Here is a 21,059-nt window from a genome sequence, read left to right as displayed (position 1 = left end):
CTGTTCTTAAGCCAGCACTGCTGGAGAGCTCTCTGTCACTGTCCTGGCCATGTGCTTGTTTGAGTGATCATACACAGCCAGTTCTGTGTCCTTTTCACCAGACAACAAACAAATGGCTTTGCTACTGGTTTTGATTTTATATGTGATAAGCCTTCATTGTCTGTCATATCAGGAAATGAGAAATGGATTGGATAAGAGTGTTATTTCCCAGGAGAGACAGCTGTGAATTAACTACCTGTGAGTACATTCACAGTATGTTTTCTTTGATGAGAAGGAAAAGTTTTTAGATGCCTGTTTTTCTTCTGTGCCCTTTGGAAGACAGGACAGCAAGATTTTTAGTTTTTAGAAGCTGCATTGATGGAAAGCAGTCAATCTCCATTTTTACTCTCTAAAAAAGTTTCTCATTCACATTAGGTTATGTCATTTGAGAAAAAATACCAGGTCTTAAAGGTGTGCTTTGATATCACACGGATGATTTTTACTTAACTCTCTTCTAAACAGCTGAATTGAAAATAGAAATATTTTACTGATATGGGACTAATTCTTGTATCTTCAGGTATTCTTAATTTTAGTACAGGAGGGAAACCTGAGGTCTTGAGTCTGTGAAAATCATATATCTTCCAGTTCTGCAGCCATTTTTATGGTGCCTCTTCTCTGTGTATTTGAATGTCCTAACTGCCAAGCACTGCCCCTCTCTCACTTTTAAGTTTCCCATGTTTGTTGTTAGCTTCAGGGGCTTATTTCTCTGGAAATACTTGAGTGTGATTAACAAGTTAATATGTGTTAACAGTAAAAAAACACAACAATCAAGGCTTTAAATTTTTGTAGTCTTGACTTTCTGTTTTCTTGTAAACAATTTTTTTTTCAATTTCTTATCTCAAAAATATCTTGCCTGTCTATACAACAGACATTTATGCACCTGGATATTCTGAAAAATATTCCCATGTTTACAGAACAAAGCCAGCCATAAGAAATCCCACATGCTATATGAACTGCAGAAACCTGACAGGTGAATAATCATAAATATAATCTTATGATTTCCTTGCTTTTCTTAAAATAACTGTTTGCATGAAATAGAGGTCACACCTAAGTGGTCTGGACGTGCAAAAGTACCATGGAGCTATAAAGAAAAAAAGCTGGTTTGCTAATTTGTCCTTAAGATCTGTTGAATTGAAATGTTTAGGAAAGTGAGATAAATTATGTCAGATTGGACTCAAAATCCATCACTGTCCTAAGTTTTGTGTTGTTTTGTTTGGCTGGTTTTGTTTTTTCCTCCCCTCTCTCTGTCCATGAGCCCATTTTGCTCATGAGTGGAGTGGTTACCAAGCCTACAGTGTCCTGTAGCCCATGATATTTACTGTTCTTGGAGGAGGGGGTTCTTTGTCTGTGGTTCCTTTTTTGCCAGGGTGTGGAAACAGATTCCAAGTACACTTCATGCCCATGGTGTCCTGCCCAGCTGTGCTGTGTCCCAGTGCCTGCCTGTGGGTACATGGCTGCACAGCCTGCCAGCTCTTCATGCAGCCTCATGGCCACTCCTGGAGAATCCTTCTGTTCTCTGACATGGAAGAGGTAGAACAAAGCTTTGTCATCTTCTTCCTGCTGTGTAAGGTGGTTGTCAGCTTCTAGAATTAAAGCACTACTTCTTTGTGGATACAGACATTAGTAATGTACTATTTTAGCCTTCAAAACACCTAAAAATCAGATTTGTCAGGTTAAATTTGCCAGCATAGTGAATAGAATGGCAGTATGTTAGCATTTACTAATCCATCATTATTTTTTGCAAGAGCTCTACCACAGAATATTTTCTTAGACTGTGCCTATCTAATTAAACCTACTTATTGTGTTATCCAAAATTGCTGAAACATTTTTCCAGAGGAGATCATAGCATCACATTGACACCTTTGTTGGTTTTGGTTAGTGAAAAATTCTTATTTGCTCATCTGTTTGTGCCTTTTGTCCTTTATGTTTTCTATGAGAGCAAATGAGACCCTCTGTTGTTCATGTTCCCATCTGGCCAAGGCAGGCAGGTCTGCTCACTAACTTATCCCTGTGCTCTCCCCATGGCTCTCAGGCCTCCTCATGCACAGCAGGAGTGGGAATTGCAGTCAGAATCTGTATTTCCTCCCTCCTATTGCCTGGATGGAGCCTGGATGAACCAACACCTGTTGGATCCTGATCTTCCCCTTCTTACCTGTAGCAGCTTTGAGTCCCCACCTGAAGGTGGAGATGGCTTTTGGCTGAGTGTGCAAAATCTGACTTGGATTTAAAACTGTGTTTTACCAGCTGTCCACACCTGGTGGAAATAGAGCACAGCTATTTCACATTACAGTTTCACCTACCATCTTTTACCAAAGCCTGAGTCATTCCCACACATAGGTGACTGTTCCTGATTTACTTCCCTGCACCTTCACAGCTGTTTACAGCTATAACTGAGTCAAAGACTGCACCAATGGATGTTGGCCCATGCTCAGGTGAATCTACTGATAATCATTGGAGTTTATTTAATGAGTGCTTGAGCACTTGGTCAGAAATCTTCCTTCTCCTGTAGCTTTCTTCCTGATCCTGCTCTCTTCCTCTCCCAATGAGAGCTGTTTCTGCAAGAACTGCTGGGCACATGCATCTGGTGTAGGTATTGCCTGGATTTAAACTGCCTGGAATTAAAAAAGCCTTTGTGGTTAAATACTGCAACATAGCTCTTCTGCCATAGTGTAGTATGTACAAGAGACATCTGCAGAAGTTACTGACAAGTTACTGACAAGTCACATTTTCTGCCAGCAGGAGCTTCCTAGCTCCTTTTTTATACTTTGCAATGGATACTTTGTGTGGCCTGGTGTTTAATTTGGTTGCTGTTTGATTGATCAATTTGGTGAACTAGGTTATGGTGTTGCCTTTAAATGACATGTGTGTTTTCACATGCTCATACATGTGAATTGTGAAGTGTGATAAGGGAGTACCAAGTTCACACAGTCAAGGAGGAGCACATAGATGATGCTGAAGCTGAAGTCACACACCTAACAAGTCTAACCCTTTTTTACTTCTCTCACTTTAATTTGTAGTCACTTGATTTTTATGATCACCTGTTACCTGCCTCCTTCCATTCCATAATGTGTTGTGCTTTCAGCTACAAATGGCTGCATCTTACATAGTAGCCAGAAAATATATCTTGTATGTCACTGAAAGGAGTCTAGGAAAAAAAAATGCTCAGAATTTGTTTCCCACAACTCAGCTGGTTTTCTTGTATTATAGTTACTATATGATTATAGCTCTATATGATTTTAGTCTTTGGAGCTTTTCCTTTCAAACAGTCCTATAAAAATGAAGCCTGGGATTTGTTTACTTCTGGTATTAAAAGCAAACAGCATGGGGAGCAGGCCACTTTTATTGGACCTGTAAAGGAGTAATACAGATGGTAGAGATTTTAGGCTGCATTTTGTTTATTATGGATTTCAGGTTTTTGGGGGTACTGAGCTGTTGGTGTGGGTAGGGAAGGGGAGGGGTGGAAGCTTTCACTGATGTTATGGTTGTCTGTGAGAACAGACCATGACACCAATGCAGCAAAAAGACTGAATGGAAACATAAATATGTTGTAGTGAAAAAAAATACAATTTTATATAGTTCTGGGGTTTTTTCTCCAATATGAAGTGTAATGTTATAAGGAAGAAAAGTCTTCAGCCAGAACTGGAAGGAAGAATAAAATTATGACTGATTGTATCTTACTAAAGATGGGTACAATAGACATAAATTTCTTGGAAATTAAGAAAATACTGCAAAGCCTGGTCTTGTGATCCCTTGGGCTGGAAAGGGTATCTGGAAGAGAATATACTCAACCATTGTTTGGGCTCCCTTTGTCAGGCAGGATCTGTGCCCCTGACAGGCAGGGGAAACCTGAGTGTGCCATACATGCCAGCAGTGCCCTGTGAAACATCAGGCTTCTAGTAATGAAAGAAGGACAGATTTTGGAAGGATGTTTCTAGGTGAGGCACATAAACCATAAATGTGTGTTTGGAAGGATTTCTCCTATGGATTGTTTGCCTTACAACTGTGTCAGAACTCGTCATTGCCTGGGTTGCATGTGAGATGTGTCTGGCATGTGTGAGGTGTAATCAGCCCACAAAGCAAACACGTTCAGAATCAGCAGGGTGACACTCCTGGCTCTGCTCCCCTCCACCAGTGCTGATGGGAGCTGTGTCAGCACACTGCCAGAGGAAGGACTTGTCCTTAAGGAACCCTTTGTGTCTTCCTGCTGCAGCTGCTCTGACCCTCTTTCAGGAGACCTCGGAAAACATTTACATTCTTTGCCAGAGCATGCTAAAATTAGGACATAAAAATGACAGATTCAGTAATGGAGTCTCAAATCATGTTTAAGTAGTGTTGTATTCTCTGCAATCTGAGCTGAAGCCAACATTATTGTCATTTGATTGATGCAGTTGCCTGCATGAGATTCCAATTTCACAATTACTTCCTACCTAAATAAACATAATCATAGTAATAAAACAGTATTTTAAAAGTTAAGTTTTTCAAGCATTTCTTAGCACCTCTCCAATACCTATGCTATCATCAAACAGTTTATAATTTATAATTAAAATCCTTAGCCCTCTTCCATAAAAATCACTTTAATCTGCCTTCCATTTACTTGAGAAGGGTTTTGCCTTTTCTCATTTTTATCACTGTAAATTCAGAGGTGTTTAATTGAGACAGGTTGTGTCTTTTGTCACAGAATATAGATTTGATAACAGAAGTGGCTCCAAACCAACAATTTCTGTCAGTTTTAAAAATGCAGTTGTTTAGGGAACTAGTTCACAGTAAAGTTAAAAATTAGGTATTCACCCAAGTACTAAGGTAAAAGTGCTGCTGAGTTCAAGTTACTTTTTGGACCCTCAATTCTATCTCCTCCACTGCTGTGTATTTCTAAAAAATAGTTTAATTTGAAGTCAGCCACTCATTTCCTGTTACATCCAATGAGACTTTTATTACTAGTTTCACTGCTATCTGATACCTTGATTATCATGTACTTAGATCATCTGCCATTCCTTTCCCTCAAAAAGAAAAAGTGATTAATGTTTGAAGTATAAAATAACCTTCTGCTCATTCGTCATCCAAACCAAATGGGTTCTTTTGTTCAAATATCTGAATACCTAATACATACTTGTAATTCTGATAAAATTGTATCAAATGAAAATATAGCTGCCTATTCGTTGGTAGAACTGATGTCATGCTAGATTATCTTGTTCTAACAAAAAAATTTAGAAGTTGAGTAAATGTGTATTACTGCTGTACAAGAATAGCTAAAGAAGCAATAATCAAGGAATCATAGAAGTACTAGGGACCTTGAATTGTAAGTTAGGAACTGTTAATATAGTAGAGATGTTGCTGTTAATTTTTCTTTTATTGTAAAGGGAAAAGGGCTTTCATTTACAGTACAGATAATGTTGTGAAAAGAAGTAATCATCCCCAATAAAAATTTCAGCCTATTTATTGCTTGTTTTATAGGCAACATTTGAACCACACCTATTTTGTCAGATAATCTTGTTTTATTCTTGTGTGTATAGTGACTTTGATTTTAGTAAACAAATATTCTAACCAGTATTTTATTTTTGTTTTGCTTTTATATTGGCATATTAAGTAAATGGAATTAGAAAATAGATGGTAAATACAGGTTCTGACCTCCAAATGGTTTAGCAGCATTGATGTATTGCCTGTGGATGGCTTCTTTTGTCATTTGTGTAGGACCTTGCACAGTGCAACGTGAGTCCTTGGTGGGAAGCAAGGACACCTGTACCATAAAAGTGAAAACTATGTTTGCCCAAAAGCTGGTGAATAGTTCAAGAGAGGTGTCTGTTTACAAGAAAATGGATTTTTACCTTGGAATTGCTTAGGGCATGGTTACTCTCAGTTGGGTAAAATACCAAGCATGTTCACTTACTCCTCACTCCCTGGCTCAAAGGAGCTCTCAAGCAGACAGCGCTTTTCTCTTTTCTCTCAAGAATTAGAAGAGGCCATTGAAGCATGGAGGAGCTTTGCACTAAAGCAGCTGATGGCAGTTTTCAGAAAACATTCTCTGCAGCAGGATCTGGGGTTTCTGAGGTGAAGTAGCAGTCACAGCGCTGTGCTGGGCTGGCAGGCTCCTGTTCTCAGTGCCTGGAGAGGGTGGAAGTGATCTGAGGACAGCTTTTCAGACTCCAGCCCATGGGCAGCTGGGGAGGAAGAGAAAAAAGGAGGTGGGGTAGGGGTGGACTGCCAGCATGACCCAAGTCAGGACTGGCCTGTAAACCTTCATTCTGCTCCCAGTACTTGAGTGGGAAGAGGGTGCAGTTGGCTTGTCTGAGGCTTTGAGACCCTGGAGATGCTGTAACTATCCACCACTTCTTTTTCACAGCTTGGTTTTGGCTTCAGGCTCAGCCAGACCATTGCCCTTGCCCATTCCCTGTAAGGTACCAGCCCCATTTTTCTGGCATTACCCAGCCCTTCCACCACCCTGTGCCTGGCTTGTTGAGAAAGTCCAGTTGCTACATTCCATCAGGATCCAACAACCATCCGCTCTCTTACCTCCATCCTTACCACCCCAGAGTCCTACCTCAATTTACTCCTCACAAGTAAGATTCTTTTTGTCCTGGTTATTAGCCTGTGTCTACAAACATAACCCTGCTACCCTTGCCTTAATCTTCTGTTTCCCTTCTGGGCTGCAGAATTGTTGGTGGCTACCTGTTATACAATGCTTCAGGAAGAAGGAGGCAGGTCAGGATAACTGGGATATGTTTTGCCATGAGAATAAGGGGAGATGGAGGTTTTGCCATGAGAATAGGAGGTTCAGGACTCCATATGTATGCTGATTTGCTGATTCATTTGTTTGAAGTGCAGGGGGTTTTTACTGCCAGCCTGTGGCTTCTGTAGCTGCCCACAGTGTTAGCCATTCTTCTGCTTACCAGTGAAGTGTGAACCACTTAATTTTCTCATGTGAGGGGTTACAAAAAGGTGGATGAGCTGCTTTCTCAGAATTTTCCTGGTGCCATTCTGCAGCTGGTATACAATTTAAAAGTTAAGAACAGCTTCCTCAGAGATGGATATTAAGGGTCTATAGTAAGAAAACATCACTCTCAGGCCACTTTTATGCAGAGGAAGGGAAAGGTGCATGTGCAGAGAGACATCCTGCTACATCTGAATTAGCAGATCACAATGTGAGCCTAATTTATTTTTAATTATATGCAGTGTCTTGGGATGGTGGGAGGTTGTGAGGGAGGTGGATAAGAAACCTTTATATAGCTTAAACATCTCTTGACACAGGGGTTGTCATTCTTGTGCTTGGGGGTGTATAGAGGAGCACAGAAATTAAGGTCACAGACATCATAGGGCAGGCATGGAAAATAGAGGTGCTGCAGTTGTTTCTGGAAACATGGTTAATGACACCAGAAAGGTGTAGTATATCTGCAGGAAACTGTGGTTTAGGTGACATAACTCTACCATTGACTCTGCTTTCTACCAGAGTACATTTTCAGTACTTGAAAAATGCAGCAGACTGTGACTCGTACATTGCGCCTTCCTGTGCTTTTGATTTCCACCTCTGTGGAATGATGTACCCTGAAGTTGGCTAACTTTTAGATCTGCTAGAAGAGAACTGTGTTTCAGTATATTCAGTATGGTTTTTAAAATAAGTCAAGCATAGCCATGCTGCGTTCTGTCCTCACTATTAAACTTACAGGAGACATCTTACCCGAATCCATCTTGCAGGTTTTGCTCTATTTGTATCCATTCTGGAAAAAATTAGAGGAGTGGACTTGGTGGTATTTATGGATTTTCTGGTGGCCCACTCTGTTTTTTGTTCTTTCCTTTTTTTTCTTCCTCCCAGAAGAGAAAGAGAAAAGGTCTAGGATTCTGTATGATACCTCCTTTCTTCATGTAATAGATGAGCTGCAGGAGTGGCTTGTTTTGACCTCTGCCTTGGAAGTTTGTGATTTTTAACAGAGAGGAGGTTTGAAAAATACTATGCCTAGGTGGACACTACAAAAGTATGCAGCTCATTAATTTTTCAGTTTATTGCACATTGTCAGGGGAAGAGGTACACCGAAGAGTCTGATGATGGTGTTCTTCCCTCTTGGGAAGTTTTCCACTTGGAAGCATCATTAAAATGGATTGAATATCAGGATGCCTTGGAGAGTCTGGTCAGCTGGACATCAGGGCCTCATATCCTGGAAGAATAAAAATTGGGGGGTGGGGAAGATAGAGCCTCCTCCTAATGAAAATAGAAAGAGGATAATCTGCCCTGTTTATTGATTGCATAAGAGGTCATGTTTGTTTGTTCCTAATCTTTGTAGAAAAGAGCCTTTGGGTTTCTGCACAACTGCATTACAGCAGATGAGTATTTAGGACAGAGAAAGAGGTGGTTTCAGTTGCATGGGGTGGCTGCACTTGCCTGAGGGTGCAATAATAGCTCAGTGGTGAGTGGAGGAAGGAAAGGGCCCCCGTCCTGGGGTGTCTCTGGGGCTCCCAGAAGCAGTACAGTCAGCTGGTAGCAAGGGAACGCTTGTGTGGAGGGAGCTTGGAGGTATTTGACCATTGGGAGACCATCAAGAGGAGAAGATGCTTCTCAGTGGGGGAACTTCTGAGGGTCTGGGATTGACAGTATGAGATTAAACTATCTGAGATGAATAATGTGGTTTCAGGAGATCACTGAAGTGATGTAAGTGTTGGCAAGGTGCTGCACAGGACAGCCTTACCTGCCATGGCTGCACATTCACAAGGCTTCTTTTGAGGTGTGCTGGTGGGTTTTTTGACTGCATAGAACTGATTCAGGGAGCAGAAACAAAGCAGAAATCTGGCACTGCCAAGGAGAGCTAAACTGTTTTCTTCCTGAGTCAATGTGAGGCTTTGGTGGGAAAAGAGGAACTTCCTTTTTGAAACTGACTGAAGTGAGTCAATTCTCTCTTGTGCCTTGTGTGACCGATGAGAAAATACTTAAAGACATGAGAGAAGAGACTGGTTTGATTTTCATGCCTGGTATTAAAGCACAGAACAATGAAAATTGGGTAAATGAGAATTGCATATGCAGTAACATAAATGGTCTGTGAAAAGGAGAAAAGGGTGAAAATTACTAGCAGAACACTAGTTGTGTAGGGGCTACGCTAATAAAAAATACACTTACTATAGCAGGAAAAGAGGGTTAGGTTGAGGAGGAAAAGCAAAAGATATGTTTGATATCCAGACTCTTCTTATTAGTATACAAAATCAGGGCAGCCACTGCTGGATGTGTAACCAGATACAGAGAGAACATGGCCAAATTGCATTCATGGCCTGAACACAAATACTTAAAATTATGCAGAAAATTGGTATGGTGTCATCAGTGAAGTTGGCACCTTGGAAACAAAGAGTAGCATGGACACGGTAGAATCTATTTGGCCAAAATCACTTTGTGAAGGAATTATGAGAGACTTGTTGTACATTTCTAGCTTGGATTTATATACAGACAATATCTCTAATACTATGATATAATAATGTTTCTTTCTATACACAACCATCAATAGCCTTCTTATCAAAAGAGTAATTCAGAATAGAAGTTGTATTATTTTGGGCTTGAAAGGAATTGCTGACCCTACAGAACACATGCTTGTTTAAAAAATGAAGGTATAATATGAACTGTGTTTACTTGGTGTAAATTAAATGAGATAAATGAGATGACAGAAAGTTGTAATTTTTTTAAGATATATGTGTTAAATTTAAGAGAACTGTTTAGTAAATATAGGTGAGCTGAAGTACTGGAGACTTAAATAGAGAAAAGGCTCAACTTGAATCAAAAGTAAAGGAAAAGGAGAATTGTGGCAAATTACATAATCATTCTAGCAGAGACCCTTTTCTTGGGAGGGACATTGGGTTGAGAAAAGGTAATGCAAAAAATTAATATATTATCAAAAGAAATCACTTCTTGAAAGTTGTGATGAAACAAGAACTGTAAGTATTAAGCTGAATTAGAATTAATTTAAACTTCTTAAAAGTTAAAGCAGCAAGAGAAGTTTCTTAGATACATAAATTGAGAAAGAAGAAATCCTTCTGTTATATAGGGAAGGTGGTTTTGAATTAGACAGAGCCTTTTGTTCAAAAGTTAAACAAATACCTTTGCACACTTCTCCGTAAGAAAAATAACAGTGTGGGGACAGCGACAGGATGATGAATGGAAACAAGGTTATGAACATGACTACGGTCATGGTGGAAATTCAAGACAGAAACAAATTCCAAGTAAATAAAGGTGTGAAATTGCAGTGTACCAGCTGCATGTGGTTACTGCCTACATACCAGCTCTTTCCCTACTGTAAAGTTACTTGTGGTAGCTCACCCTTTCTCATAAATATTTTATACGTGTAGTGTACATGGCTCTTCCTTGTCTTAGAGCTAAAGTGCAAATCTTTGAGAAATAGTGTTTTGTAGCTTTTTGAAAGTTACCTTGTGTTATGTTAAGCTTTAAAAAAAACCCTGTGTGATGCTGTAGAGTTTTCTTTTTTACATAAAATATTAAGGAGCACGTTTTCATCTCAAAAAGTTGCTGTTTCCACTGTCTATGCCCCAGAGCTCGTTGAACTTCTCTGTGAATAGATTTAGCTCACTGGAAAAACAAAAATCTATCTCTGTTTCCTCTTCCTCTTATCCTCCCCCCTTCTTTTTAAACTGAGTTTGTTTCCTGTCAGATTAGCGAGTTAAATTGGTTTATGGGGAGGACCAAAAGAAGTGCCAGATTTGGTGCAAGATAAGCCTCTAGGAGCAGGAACAAGCCCTTGAGGGTCAGCAGGAGCAGTGTTGAGGTGTTTTGCAAGTTCCCAGTCTTCAAATCCTCTGTTAGTGCAGCAGAGCTGCACATTGCCCTTGGAGGGGCTGTTCAGGGTAGTGAATTTTTTGTTGGCTTTAGCATTCTGCCTGCAAAAATACATGGTTTTCACAAACCTCCTAGAATGAACTTTTGGTCAACAGCAGAAGTCCCTGTAGCAGGACTTGTGTCATGGACCTGATACTATTCTGCATGGGTTTTGGTCTAATGCAAGGGAGGGCACAAGTATGCATCCAGTGTAAATTGTTTTATTTCTGGGTCCTCTCACTGCGTGCCCTTGCTTTACTCAAAGGTTGATGGCTCTTGATGGAACCGTACGAAGTTGTTTTGGAGAGATTTTCTTACAATCTTTGTTGTAGTTGGGCTTTAGAATATGCTTTCCTTCATGTCTGGATTTAATTGTAGATAATTTTGGAGGAAAAACAGTTTTCTTACCTAGGGAAACTCAGCATACTGGTGGCATCTGGTCATTGTACTAAGCAATCAATCAATCGCTAGATAAAAAGGGTCAGAAATGAGAGATACAGAAAATAAACGAGGTAAGCAGAATGCCACCAAATAACTTTTCCCCCTCGTCCCTCTAAAGGATTTAATGTCTGCAAAAGCTGTTGTCCACAGCCCTGACTAGAAATGGCAAAGTTGTGATGAGGCACTTACTCCCCACACTTATTAAAAGTAATGCACACATATCTGGGGCAATCAGGGCCCCTGTAATGATCCTTAATTCCAAACTTCCGTTCTTTTGTAGAGCCTGGTGAAAGCTGTAAGCACTCCCTGACACTGCCCAGGAATTGGTGCATTTCTTTGGGGACCATTTTACTAATACAGTTTATACTTGTTAAGTTTTAATTTTTGTTTTGTAGTGGGAAATGCTTCCATGAACTTGTGATCAAGGGGTTTTCTATTTCTATTTGTTGTTACCAATACTACTACAAAATTGCCAGCATTTTGGACCAAGCCATTGCTTGTAACAGAGAGGTGTGAGATTTTACATTAGGATATCTATTTAAAAAAAAAAAAAAAAAACAAAACAAAACAAAAAAACCAACAAATCACCATAAATGGTCTTGTCAAATTTAAAAAGAGAAAAAAAAGCTCCAGTCTGAAACCACTGTATTGACTGCTGGTAAAAATAACAGTCAAGTCTCTGACAGCTGAAAGAGAGAAACGAGGAAAAGCATGTTGCTTTTAAGTTTTTCTCTTTGTTTGTTGGCGGTGTGCCCATACATCCCATTCAGGGCTCTAGAAATGGTTCACTGACTTGAAACTCTGGCTGCTTTTAATTGTGTCAGTTTTATTTGTTTAAGTAATGTGGGGAAAATACGGAGCTAGGTCTCTCAACATTAAATTATCAACTTTACAGACATTTTTTGTCCAACTCTTTAGACAAGTTAAGAGGGATTCAGGTTTTAGATTTGTTTTGCTGGTTTCCAAATGCCATTTTTTCACAATGGCTTTGAATTGTTTGTTACTGCACCCTCAGAGAATCTCACCATGAGCTATACATTTGCTCAGTAAGTCAGACAGCACCAAATCCATCTCTAACATTGAAAAGCTGTTGAGATCTATTCAAGGAGAGAACTGTGCAAGTCATTTGAAGTGGGGCTTTTTCAACATTTTTTGTTGTTAAAAGTGCTTGAAAAAAACACATGCAAAAAATGTACACCTGCATAACATGTGATTCATGAAAGCATGATTGTTGCTTAGGCTTTTTAATGTTTAAAAATCTCTTGTAAATAGAGTGCTTTGTTTAGAAATCAAGGTCTGTTGTTAAAAGTGAAATGAGAAAAATAAAAACATTCTAGAATACTAATAATACCCTGCTTTAAGTTGCATTTGGAGCAAGTATTTATTTTGAGGTAAAGTAGAACATGATGTTATATCTATCAGGTGTTAACCTTTTGGCATTTTTTAATAATGGTGGAATTCAGGAAAAAAATGCATAACTCTTACTGAGAATTAACTGTATCTTCATTAAGTTGTAATTAAACAAGTAGAGAAACATCCATGCTGTGTTGGGTGTTGCAGGAAAATAAGGGCTTATGCCTCTGAGGGTCCCTTGTGATTATCACCCATCTGTGTTGTACTGATTGTCTGGTTTTGGAACATTCAACTGTGTGCTTATTTTAGGACAGAATGCACATTGTTCAGTTCTTTCCTTTCACCAAGGTGTCCCTGGTGGCCACTGAAGACGGAGGAGTTGTGGACAGACCCAGAGATGAACTCCCACCACAGACAGTTCAGGGCTGCCTGTTGTTTCAGTTGAGGAGTGGTGGTGTCTTCTTTTGGCACATTCTGAACTTGGGTGTTTCTTCATTGTGGCAAAGATCCCCTTATTGCTATACAGGCATTTCAAAGTGGAGAGCTTGCTTGAAATAATGCTTTAATAATTGGTTTGTGTACAATTACTGTCCTCCAGTTGCATTAGTAAGAACATTTGCATATTTATTTTTTCATGCCTTAAATTTTAACATTTCAAAAAAAGCCAAGGTAATGATTCAGGGAACAGATATTATATATTTCTTCTTTCATGTGTCCCACAGCCCTTCCATGCTATTCCCCCCACCTTTTAAATAGTGCTCAACCTCCTGCCTATAAAATCAGCAATTTGTTTCGTCTTTCACACTGTGACATTTGTGTTTGAGAGCCAAGCCTACTGGAACTGCACAACTGGATAAACAAAACAATCCTTTTTCCTAATGAGTGAAGCTGTGTTCTTGGTTACTTTTGGCTACTGGAAAAATTACAAGCACCTGAGCCACTCAGTCAGACCAGCAGCAGTGGTGTCTTGTGCTGGGTGCACTGAGAACTTAGGGTTTCAGGAAGCTGAGGCATATGTGCTTTCACATGATTTCATTAAAATAAATATTCCAGAGTATTTTATAATTTATAATTTAGTCTTTTAGTGCTGTGAAAAATAGACTTTTCAGTAGCACCCCTCTTCAGAAAAACAGGGAGAAGTTAAGTGACTCAGGTGCCCCAAGGTAGCTCTGCTGCAGAACCAGGAACTGTAATCCTGTTCTGCAGTCTCACCAGCACTGGGTTAATAAATCAGAATCAAAAGAAAGCCTGGGTTGGAAGGCTCCTCTTGATTTCATCTGGTTGAACATCTTGCTGAAAGCAGGGCCTTGGGATGGGTGCCCTGGTAAGATGAGTCTTAACTATTTCCAGCAAAGGGAGCTATTACTTTGGGCTTCTCTGTTTAATTCTTTTTATAGTGAGCAATTTCTCCTTGTGTCTGAAGCTAGTTTGCTCTGTAGCAGCTCAGGGGGAGCTGCTGCTCTTGCTCTTGGTCCTGTTCTCTGTGCATCCTTGTCAAGGATGCTCCCTCTTTGTGAGGAACCTGAACTGAGTCAGTGCCAGTTCTTGTGCTCTGTCTTGGTGCTGCAGAGCCCCCATCAGTGGCTGCAGGGAGCCCATGTCAGGGATTGCCACCTCATTTCCACATGTTCCTAGTTGCACTTGTCAAGTAGCAGATGCAGGTTGTGTGTCACTTGGGTTTTTTTGACGTGTGACTGATTTGGGGTGGCACCTGCAGTGGAAATCTCCTTCTTGACTCCATCATTCAGCCAAGTGAATGTCAGAGAATGGATTAAGAATCAGTCAGGATACATTTTTTTCTCTTTCCTTTGAGGAATTCATGAGCAAAGCAAGAAAATATGTGTTATAGCTCTCCTGAAAGGCCTCTAAATGTGTGTAAATTGAGGCATTTTGTAATATTCTCTGTGAGTCCAACTGATTTCATTCTTGTACTGTGTAATTTCTAAAATAAAAGTGTACTGCAAACACTTTATCACACCACCCCTAAAAGCCTCCCTGTCATTTAACTCAATTATCATTTTATTTAAGAGTTTGATTAATCAGATTTGTCCTGGAATGCTTACTTACTATTGTACATAATTTGTTTGGAATCATGATGAAAATTTTCATTGTATCAGAATCAGTGGCAAGCTCCTGTTGACTTCAGCATATCCAAGATTTTTCTACTGCAGTGTATTATTAAAATATTTATCAGTATTTATTTCACTTGCCCTGATGATAAAAATTTCCTTTTCTGTGAATGAAAATATAAACCCATACATAAATCATGCTAGGTAGATAAGATTTTTGGTGTAGTCAACAGAAATTCAGCAGCTCACTTGGGATATTTGAATTGCTCATGTCAGCAGACTGCTCAGAGTGCCTTCCTCGTGCCTCTCATGCTTGCTGTGTCTTTGATTCATTTTCAGAGCAGCAGACCCATGTCTCAGATATAAAGAATGCAAATTATTAAAACTTTGATCATAAATTAACTGGCTCTGAAGTGAACACTTGCTCTCTTTCCAGACCATTTCACTTCCTGAGACCAGTTAGGAGGTTTTAAGAATAAAGCATTTTTTCGGAAACATCTATAGCATTCATCACAGAAAAGGAAAATGTTATTTCAGTTTTGCTGATACTGAAAATAGGTTATTTTTACTTGTTTAGTGTTGAAGGGGGTTATCAGTGTATCCAGGACTATAATTTGGAATATCATCTGCTACAGCTCATGCAGAGGAAACTGTTACTCTACGTGTATGTGTTGTAGGATGGTACATGGGGTAATTTGTCATGTTGATTATAAATGTAAATACTGTTTTTAAGGCAATGGTAACCAATAGTGTTTTTCCTATTTACAGAGCAAGCTTTACATGGAAGGATTTAGAAGCCTAAAAGAAGGAGAACCTGTGGAATTTACTTTTAAGAAATCTTCCAAAGGCCTTGAATCAATACGGGTAACAGGCCCTGGTGGGAGCCCCTGTTTAGGAAGTGAAAGACGACCCAAAGGGAAGACAGTACAAAAAAGAAAACCAAAGGGAGATAGGTAATTACTTTACTTTGCTATTCCCCTTTTTTTTCCTTTGCAAATTTTTCTTGAAATTGTGTTTTCAGCATTTATTTGTTTGTGAAAGGAAACTCTTCTATGTACATTTGGCTTTTACATGTAGCTTAGTAATTTTATTAAAGCTGTATCTATACACCTACATCAATCACCCACTGATGAGTTTTACTGGAGAAGGTTTTATTAAATTAGAGGGATCCTGCAGAGGAATATATTATTTTGAAGATACTGCTATTAGACTGGAGAGAGGTCAGTCTGAACACAGGTGAAATAATGTCATGTGTAGGTGAGAACTGTGCATGCTAAAGAGACTATCAATACTATCATTAAACTATCAATACTATCATTAAACTGCATCAGTAGTTTTATATAGAAAAAAACATAGGTGCTGCAGTAAGGGTTGAGGTGTGTATAATTTGGTTAATTATGTTTTTACTTAGTGAACAGAGCATAAGGTGTTTCAAAGGTTGTAATTCCTGGTGGTCTGAGGGGCTGTTGCAATAATGCTTTACAAATTTCAGGTTAATTTTGATTGCTGCACTTGTCTCCACACATGTGCAGCAGTCTGACTTGCACTGCACTGTTACCCTTTATTTTCCACTTCTGATGGCTTCAAGAAATTCTGAATCCTCTCCACTACAAAGCCACCTGTGCCTAGTTCACCAAGGACAGCCTTCCTGCTCAAAAGCTTATTTATTTATTTATTTGTTTAGGTGAATTCACCCTTTTTCCCTCATGTTGTTTCCCAACCCTGACCTGTAATGACTGAGGCCAAGGGAATTACATACTTAGTGAGGATCCTAGTAAGAACATCTAAACAACCAGGTTCTGCCTGCAGTATTTGATGCATCCCATCACTGAGGGGTGATTGCTCTCTTCCTTTGCACATTCTGAGGCAAGGAGTAGCTTAGAAAGATAGGGTCACCTTGAAAGGCAATGTAGCCCAGGTTTGAGAAATTTGGGATCAGGAACCTTTACTAGCTACAGATGAATTCCATTTGTCCTCACCTCTGTTAAAAGGCTCTTTTTTTGTGTCCCGCCCACCTCATTTTATAATTTTTTTTTAGTTAAGGAGTGGAGACAACATGATATTTGTTCCTCTTTCACCTTCTTTGTGAAAGCTAAAAAGCCATACATGAAATTTATTGCTGCTGTAACAGATCAGAGTCCATAACCACAACAAGGAGAGACTTTGTAAGCTGGACAAAGCTTTCTTTTTGATTGCTCTCCATATCTGGCCTTATAGAGTCATGTTGCATGCAATGGCTGGTTTTTTGTGGTTTGGTGGGGGTTTTTTGTGAGTTTGTTTGTTTGTTTGTTGTTTTGTTTTGTTGGGTTTTTTTTGTTATTTCACCATAGGCTTTCAGTATTATCCTTATTTAAATCGTTGGTTTTTTCCATGAATTCTAATTGCTAATCTGTTTAGGGCATTAACATTACCACTGTTCTTGATGTTTCATACTTTGGCAGCAAATAAAGGCCACAGTCATGCTGGGGTGATCCTGTTTACCTATTTGTTGCACATGGATATGAAGGAAGACAGTCCTTGCTTCAAAAACCTTGAAATTTAAATGGGCTGGTTTTAGGCAGTCAGGGAAGGGTACATATTGAAAGAGGCAGGGATTTAACAACCTGTAGTATACAGTGTAGTAGATGCAGGGGGAAGCAGTGCTTTCCAAATGGAATTCCTCTCATCCTAGGGAAGCACATAAAATGTTGGGGTTGAAACTTCCCTTACTGCTGTTCCTCTTCAGGGATTACAAAGGGATCCTAGCTCCAATCCTGTAAATGCTTCCCTTACAAATCTCTAAAATGAAATGAGATGAATTCTGCTTTCAATCATGTTTTTTTCATAGCTGAAGCATAGAAAAAGTTGAACAGATATACCCTGGAAAACAGTGTGGGGGGCTGATCTATGAGACAGTGTACTCTCTAATGTTCACTTGCCTTTTAAAAAAGGGAGAATTTAAAATTAATTTGAATTAATTTGAATGTGAAAATGTGGGCAAAACCATCTACCCACTTCTGTCTCAGAATTCTTACACTTAAGTCATAAGACACCCAAAAAGGCTGAAATTTGAAATGTTTGAAGTAGCATTGACATTATCACTCAGTGAAAAGCAGTGTCTTTGCTTGAAGGAAAATTAGTTTTGAATGCCTAGACAATTAAAAAGGTGCACCTCCAACACGTCTAGTGAAAAGTTTCTTGAAGATTGCTCTTGTACTGAGAACTGCCTCCATTTATGAAAGCTATTTCCAACTTCTTGTGTTCATCTCTTTGTGTGCTACCAGTGTAAGAGTGTGAGGGCCCAGCCTCAGTGCATCTTTTTGTCTGCATCCCATTGGAATGGATTCTGTTACTCTAATTACAGAGAGGAGTTAGAGATAGCAAAGGTGGGGGCAGAAAAAACAGAAAAGCAGCAATATGTACAGACAGGGAGGAAAAAAAGTCCTGACAGTGAGGTTACCAACACTGGTGGGTTTTGTGAGGCTTCCATGGTAGACTGAGGGTCCCTGTAATTTGCAGTGTTGTTGCTGTGGGGACCTTGCTGTGATAATATTTGTGAGGAGTTGCACTGTAACCAGCTGCAGGTGGCTTTGTAGGAGCTCCCAACATGTTCCATCCACAAAAGTGTTCCATGCTCTCTAGGAATGACCATGGGGATCTGATGCAGAAAAGATAAAGCACTCTGAAATCACACTTAATCAAGTACTTAGTAACTGGTAGACACATCTGTGGTTTAGAGTAGAACAAATGAAATCAGAACCTAACCCACCAGAGTAAAGTGGAGAGGAAAAAGGGAAGAAGGAAAAAATTACACTTTCTTTCTTCTTTTTTTTTTTTTTTAAAAGCACTCCCAGTGTTTCTATGTCACCTAAAGTGAAACCTGGTAAAGGACTCTTCTATGAGTTGTAATTATTTATATAATATAGATGGCAGAATATTCTTTAGTGCAGTGTACATTTAAATAATTTGACCCAGAGACATTTGGGACAATATTAATAAAGGTGCATGATGCTCACAGACTAGAAGCTAGAGTTGTCTTTGGGACCTAGAGGTATTACCCAGTATCTGTAAATATTCCTGCTAGGAGCTCAAGCTTGGATACTTTTTAGCAGAGTGTCTGTTATGCTGTATTTGCTTAGCTTGGCACTTGCTTCATGTGGAGTGTTTTGGGGGAGATGGGGAGGTTGGCAGCTTTCTTTTTCTCCTTCATTTTTTGGTTTTGAAATCTTTACACCAAAATGGAAGCAATAAAATAAATCAAGAAGAAGGGAACAAGGAAGAAATATTTAAGAGTATAACTCCATCTCCCAGGCCTAATTTATGTCATTTCAGTCCTCTGATACCTTCTGCTAGCATCACACTTGGGGCAGGGAAACTTCTAGTACAGGTGACCTGTGTCAGTAAGTAGTTTAGATTTAAACATGTAATAAAGAAGTACTGCATTGTGAGATTGGACATTGACATTAAACATTTCACTGGCTTGGTTTATAATACAACCCTGCAAGTGAGCTGTGAGGAAGGGATTTGAGAGCTGATTCAAATGATGGAGCTCAAAGAACCATTGCCACTGGATAAATGGTGATGCTGAATTAAACCCTGGGATATGACTGGTGAAACAGCCATGTATTTGCAGCTCAGCTGACTAAACAGTAATGAGTGCTGCAGCATGGATACAGCACTTTGAAAACTTTTATTCCAATATAGATAAATATGAAGGAGGAACAATTAGAAAAGAAGAGGTTTTGTGTTAAGATGTTATAAATGGTGTTCACCAGTAACTCTTGAATGTGACCAAACCCATAATTTTCAAATGAAGAAGAACATAGTTCTAAACCACCCACAGGGTGGAAATACAGCCACTTAGGGAAGGAGGGGTTGTAATTAAATAATATAATTCTCCCTGGGTGAACTGTCACTTAAAACTAGTTTGTGTCTGAGTCAGACAGAAAATGGTTTTAATATCTGAAGACATTTTGTGGATGATCTGAAGTCAGACTATATTAAGAAAATCTTAAAGGTCTTCTTTAAAAGCTCGTGATCTGCACAAACAGTCTCTAAGCTGGTGTGATGCAGGAGGGGATGACACATGGTGGCATGCCATGGAGGACATTTGAATTGAAGTTAAATGGACTAGGACAGCTAATTTAGGACAGCAAAGTTACTTCAAACTTGATATGATATCAATTCCATCTCTACTGATTGAATCAAGTGTATAATCTGACTTTCATAGACAAGCCTCTTACAGCTTGAGCTGAGCAGGTTTTTGTGAAGGAGATGTGAATAATGGGAGTGGTATGGGCTGGGCAGGAGAGCCCTGAGCTAGTGCCAATGTGGGAGAAGCACATAAAACCTGTGCTCAGCAGATGGGTGGGGAAAGCCTGTCAGTCCCTTCTCCTGAGAGTAAGCAAGGCCAGGCTGGCTGTCACCACACACAGCTCCAGCAAAGGGGATCCATCCACTTGGGCAGGTCCTGAACAGCACTGGGGTGAAGTGGGGAATGGGCAAACTGAGTCATGCAGCCAGGGAAATGGACAAGTTCAGGGAGTTGTCACCTTTGGCACAAAATGGTGTCAACATGTTCTGTCAAATGGTGAAATTTTCCTACTCCTCTTCAATGTAGATTGCACTCACAGTTCTGCCATTTTCCAAAGAGGAACCTGACACACAAGTAGTGCAAATATTGAATGGTTTGCATCAGTTTCTTCGAAATACAACCTTGCATAAGGACCTTACTTGAGGGTGGTGTTTCAGCAATTAGAACATGAACACCTCCTCTATGGCTCCCTTGCACCTGGTATTAGATGGCAAGAATCTCTTCATCCAATTTTCATTCTTGCTTTTTCCATTTTTCAAGCATAGGGCATTTTCTTGACTGTTTGTTCTTCCCCTGCATCATAATGATTTATTTTGTTGGGTGTTTAGTTGCTCTTTCCAGTGTTGTCTGAGACAACCTTTTAAACTTAGCCTGGAAAGAAAAGACAGCCATCATTTTGTTCTCTTATGTGAAAATTGCCCTATGAAATGAGGTCCCTCTGGCCTACTATCATCTTTCCAACACAGGCACATATTTAAGGAGAGACTGTAAAAAGCAGGGAGGTATAGCATTCTATCTCTGGCAATAGTGGTTTAAGCATTCCTTCAGTATCACCAACTAATCTGCAAAAGACAATTAGATGAAGTGTTAAGTACCTGAATTTTCTGGATGCAGCTTTCTTTTGGATCTTCAAGGAAAGCTTTGTATTACTTGGGCAGAGTTTTATAGAGTTAACAATTTGTATGTCTAGACAATGGGCTAGCATGGGAATAAACCACTCTTTGAGTTATGCTTCCTTACATAATTTTAGGATTGATATTTGCTGACTGTGCCATAATAAGCCACTAAA

At 39.5% G+C, this 21,059-nt stretch overlaps 1 protein-coding gene across 4 annotated transcripts in view; it reads left to right on the top strand.

Moving 5' to 3' along the window:
* LIN28B (lin-28 RNA binding posttranscriptional regulator B) overlaps nucleotides 1-21,059 on the top strand; it is a 102,473-nt gene that overhangs the window by 43,657 nt on the left and 37,757 nt on the right. For all 4 annotated transcript variants that reach the window (XM_077176542.1, XM_054630149.2, XM_077176541.1 and 1 more), the window contains exon 4: nucleotides 15,466-15,650. In XM_077176542.1, the coding sequence (XP_077032657.1) occupies nucleotides 15,466-15,650 (185 nt within the window). The remainder of the gene's footprint in view (nucleotides 1-15,465; nucleotides 15,651-21,059) is intronic.

The sequence above is a fragment of the Agelaius phoeniceus genome, chromosome 3, assembly GCF_051311805.1.
Source record: "Agelaius phoeniceus isolate bAgePho1 chromosome 3, bAgePho1.hap1, whole genome shotgun sequence".
In the NCBI taxonomy this organism is placed as follows: domain Eukaryota; kingdom Metazoa; phylum Chordata; class Aves; order Passeriformes; family Icteridae; genus Agelaius; species Agelaius phoeniceus.
The sequence above is the reverse complement of the archived record's forward strand: the minus strand, read 5'-3'. Positions and strand labels throughout refer to the sequence as shown.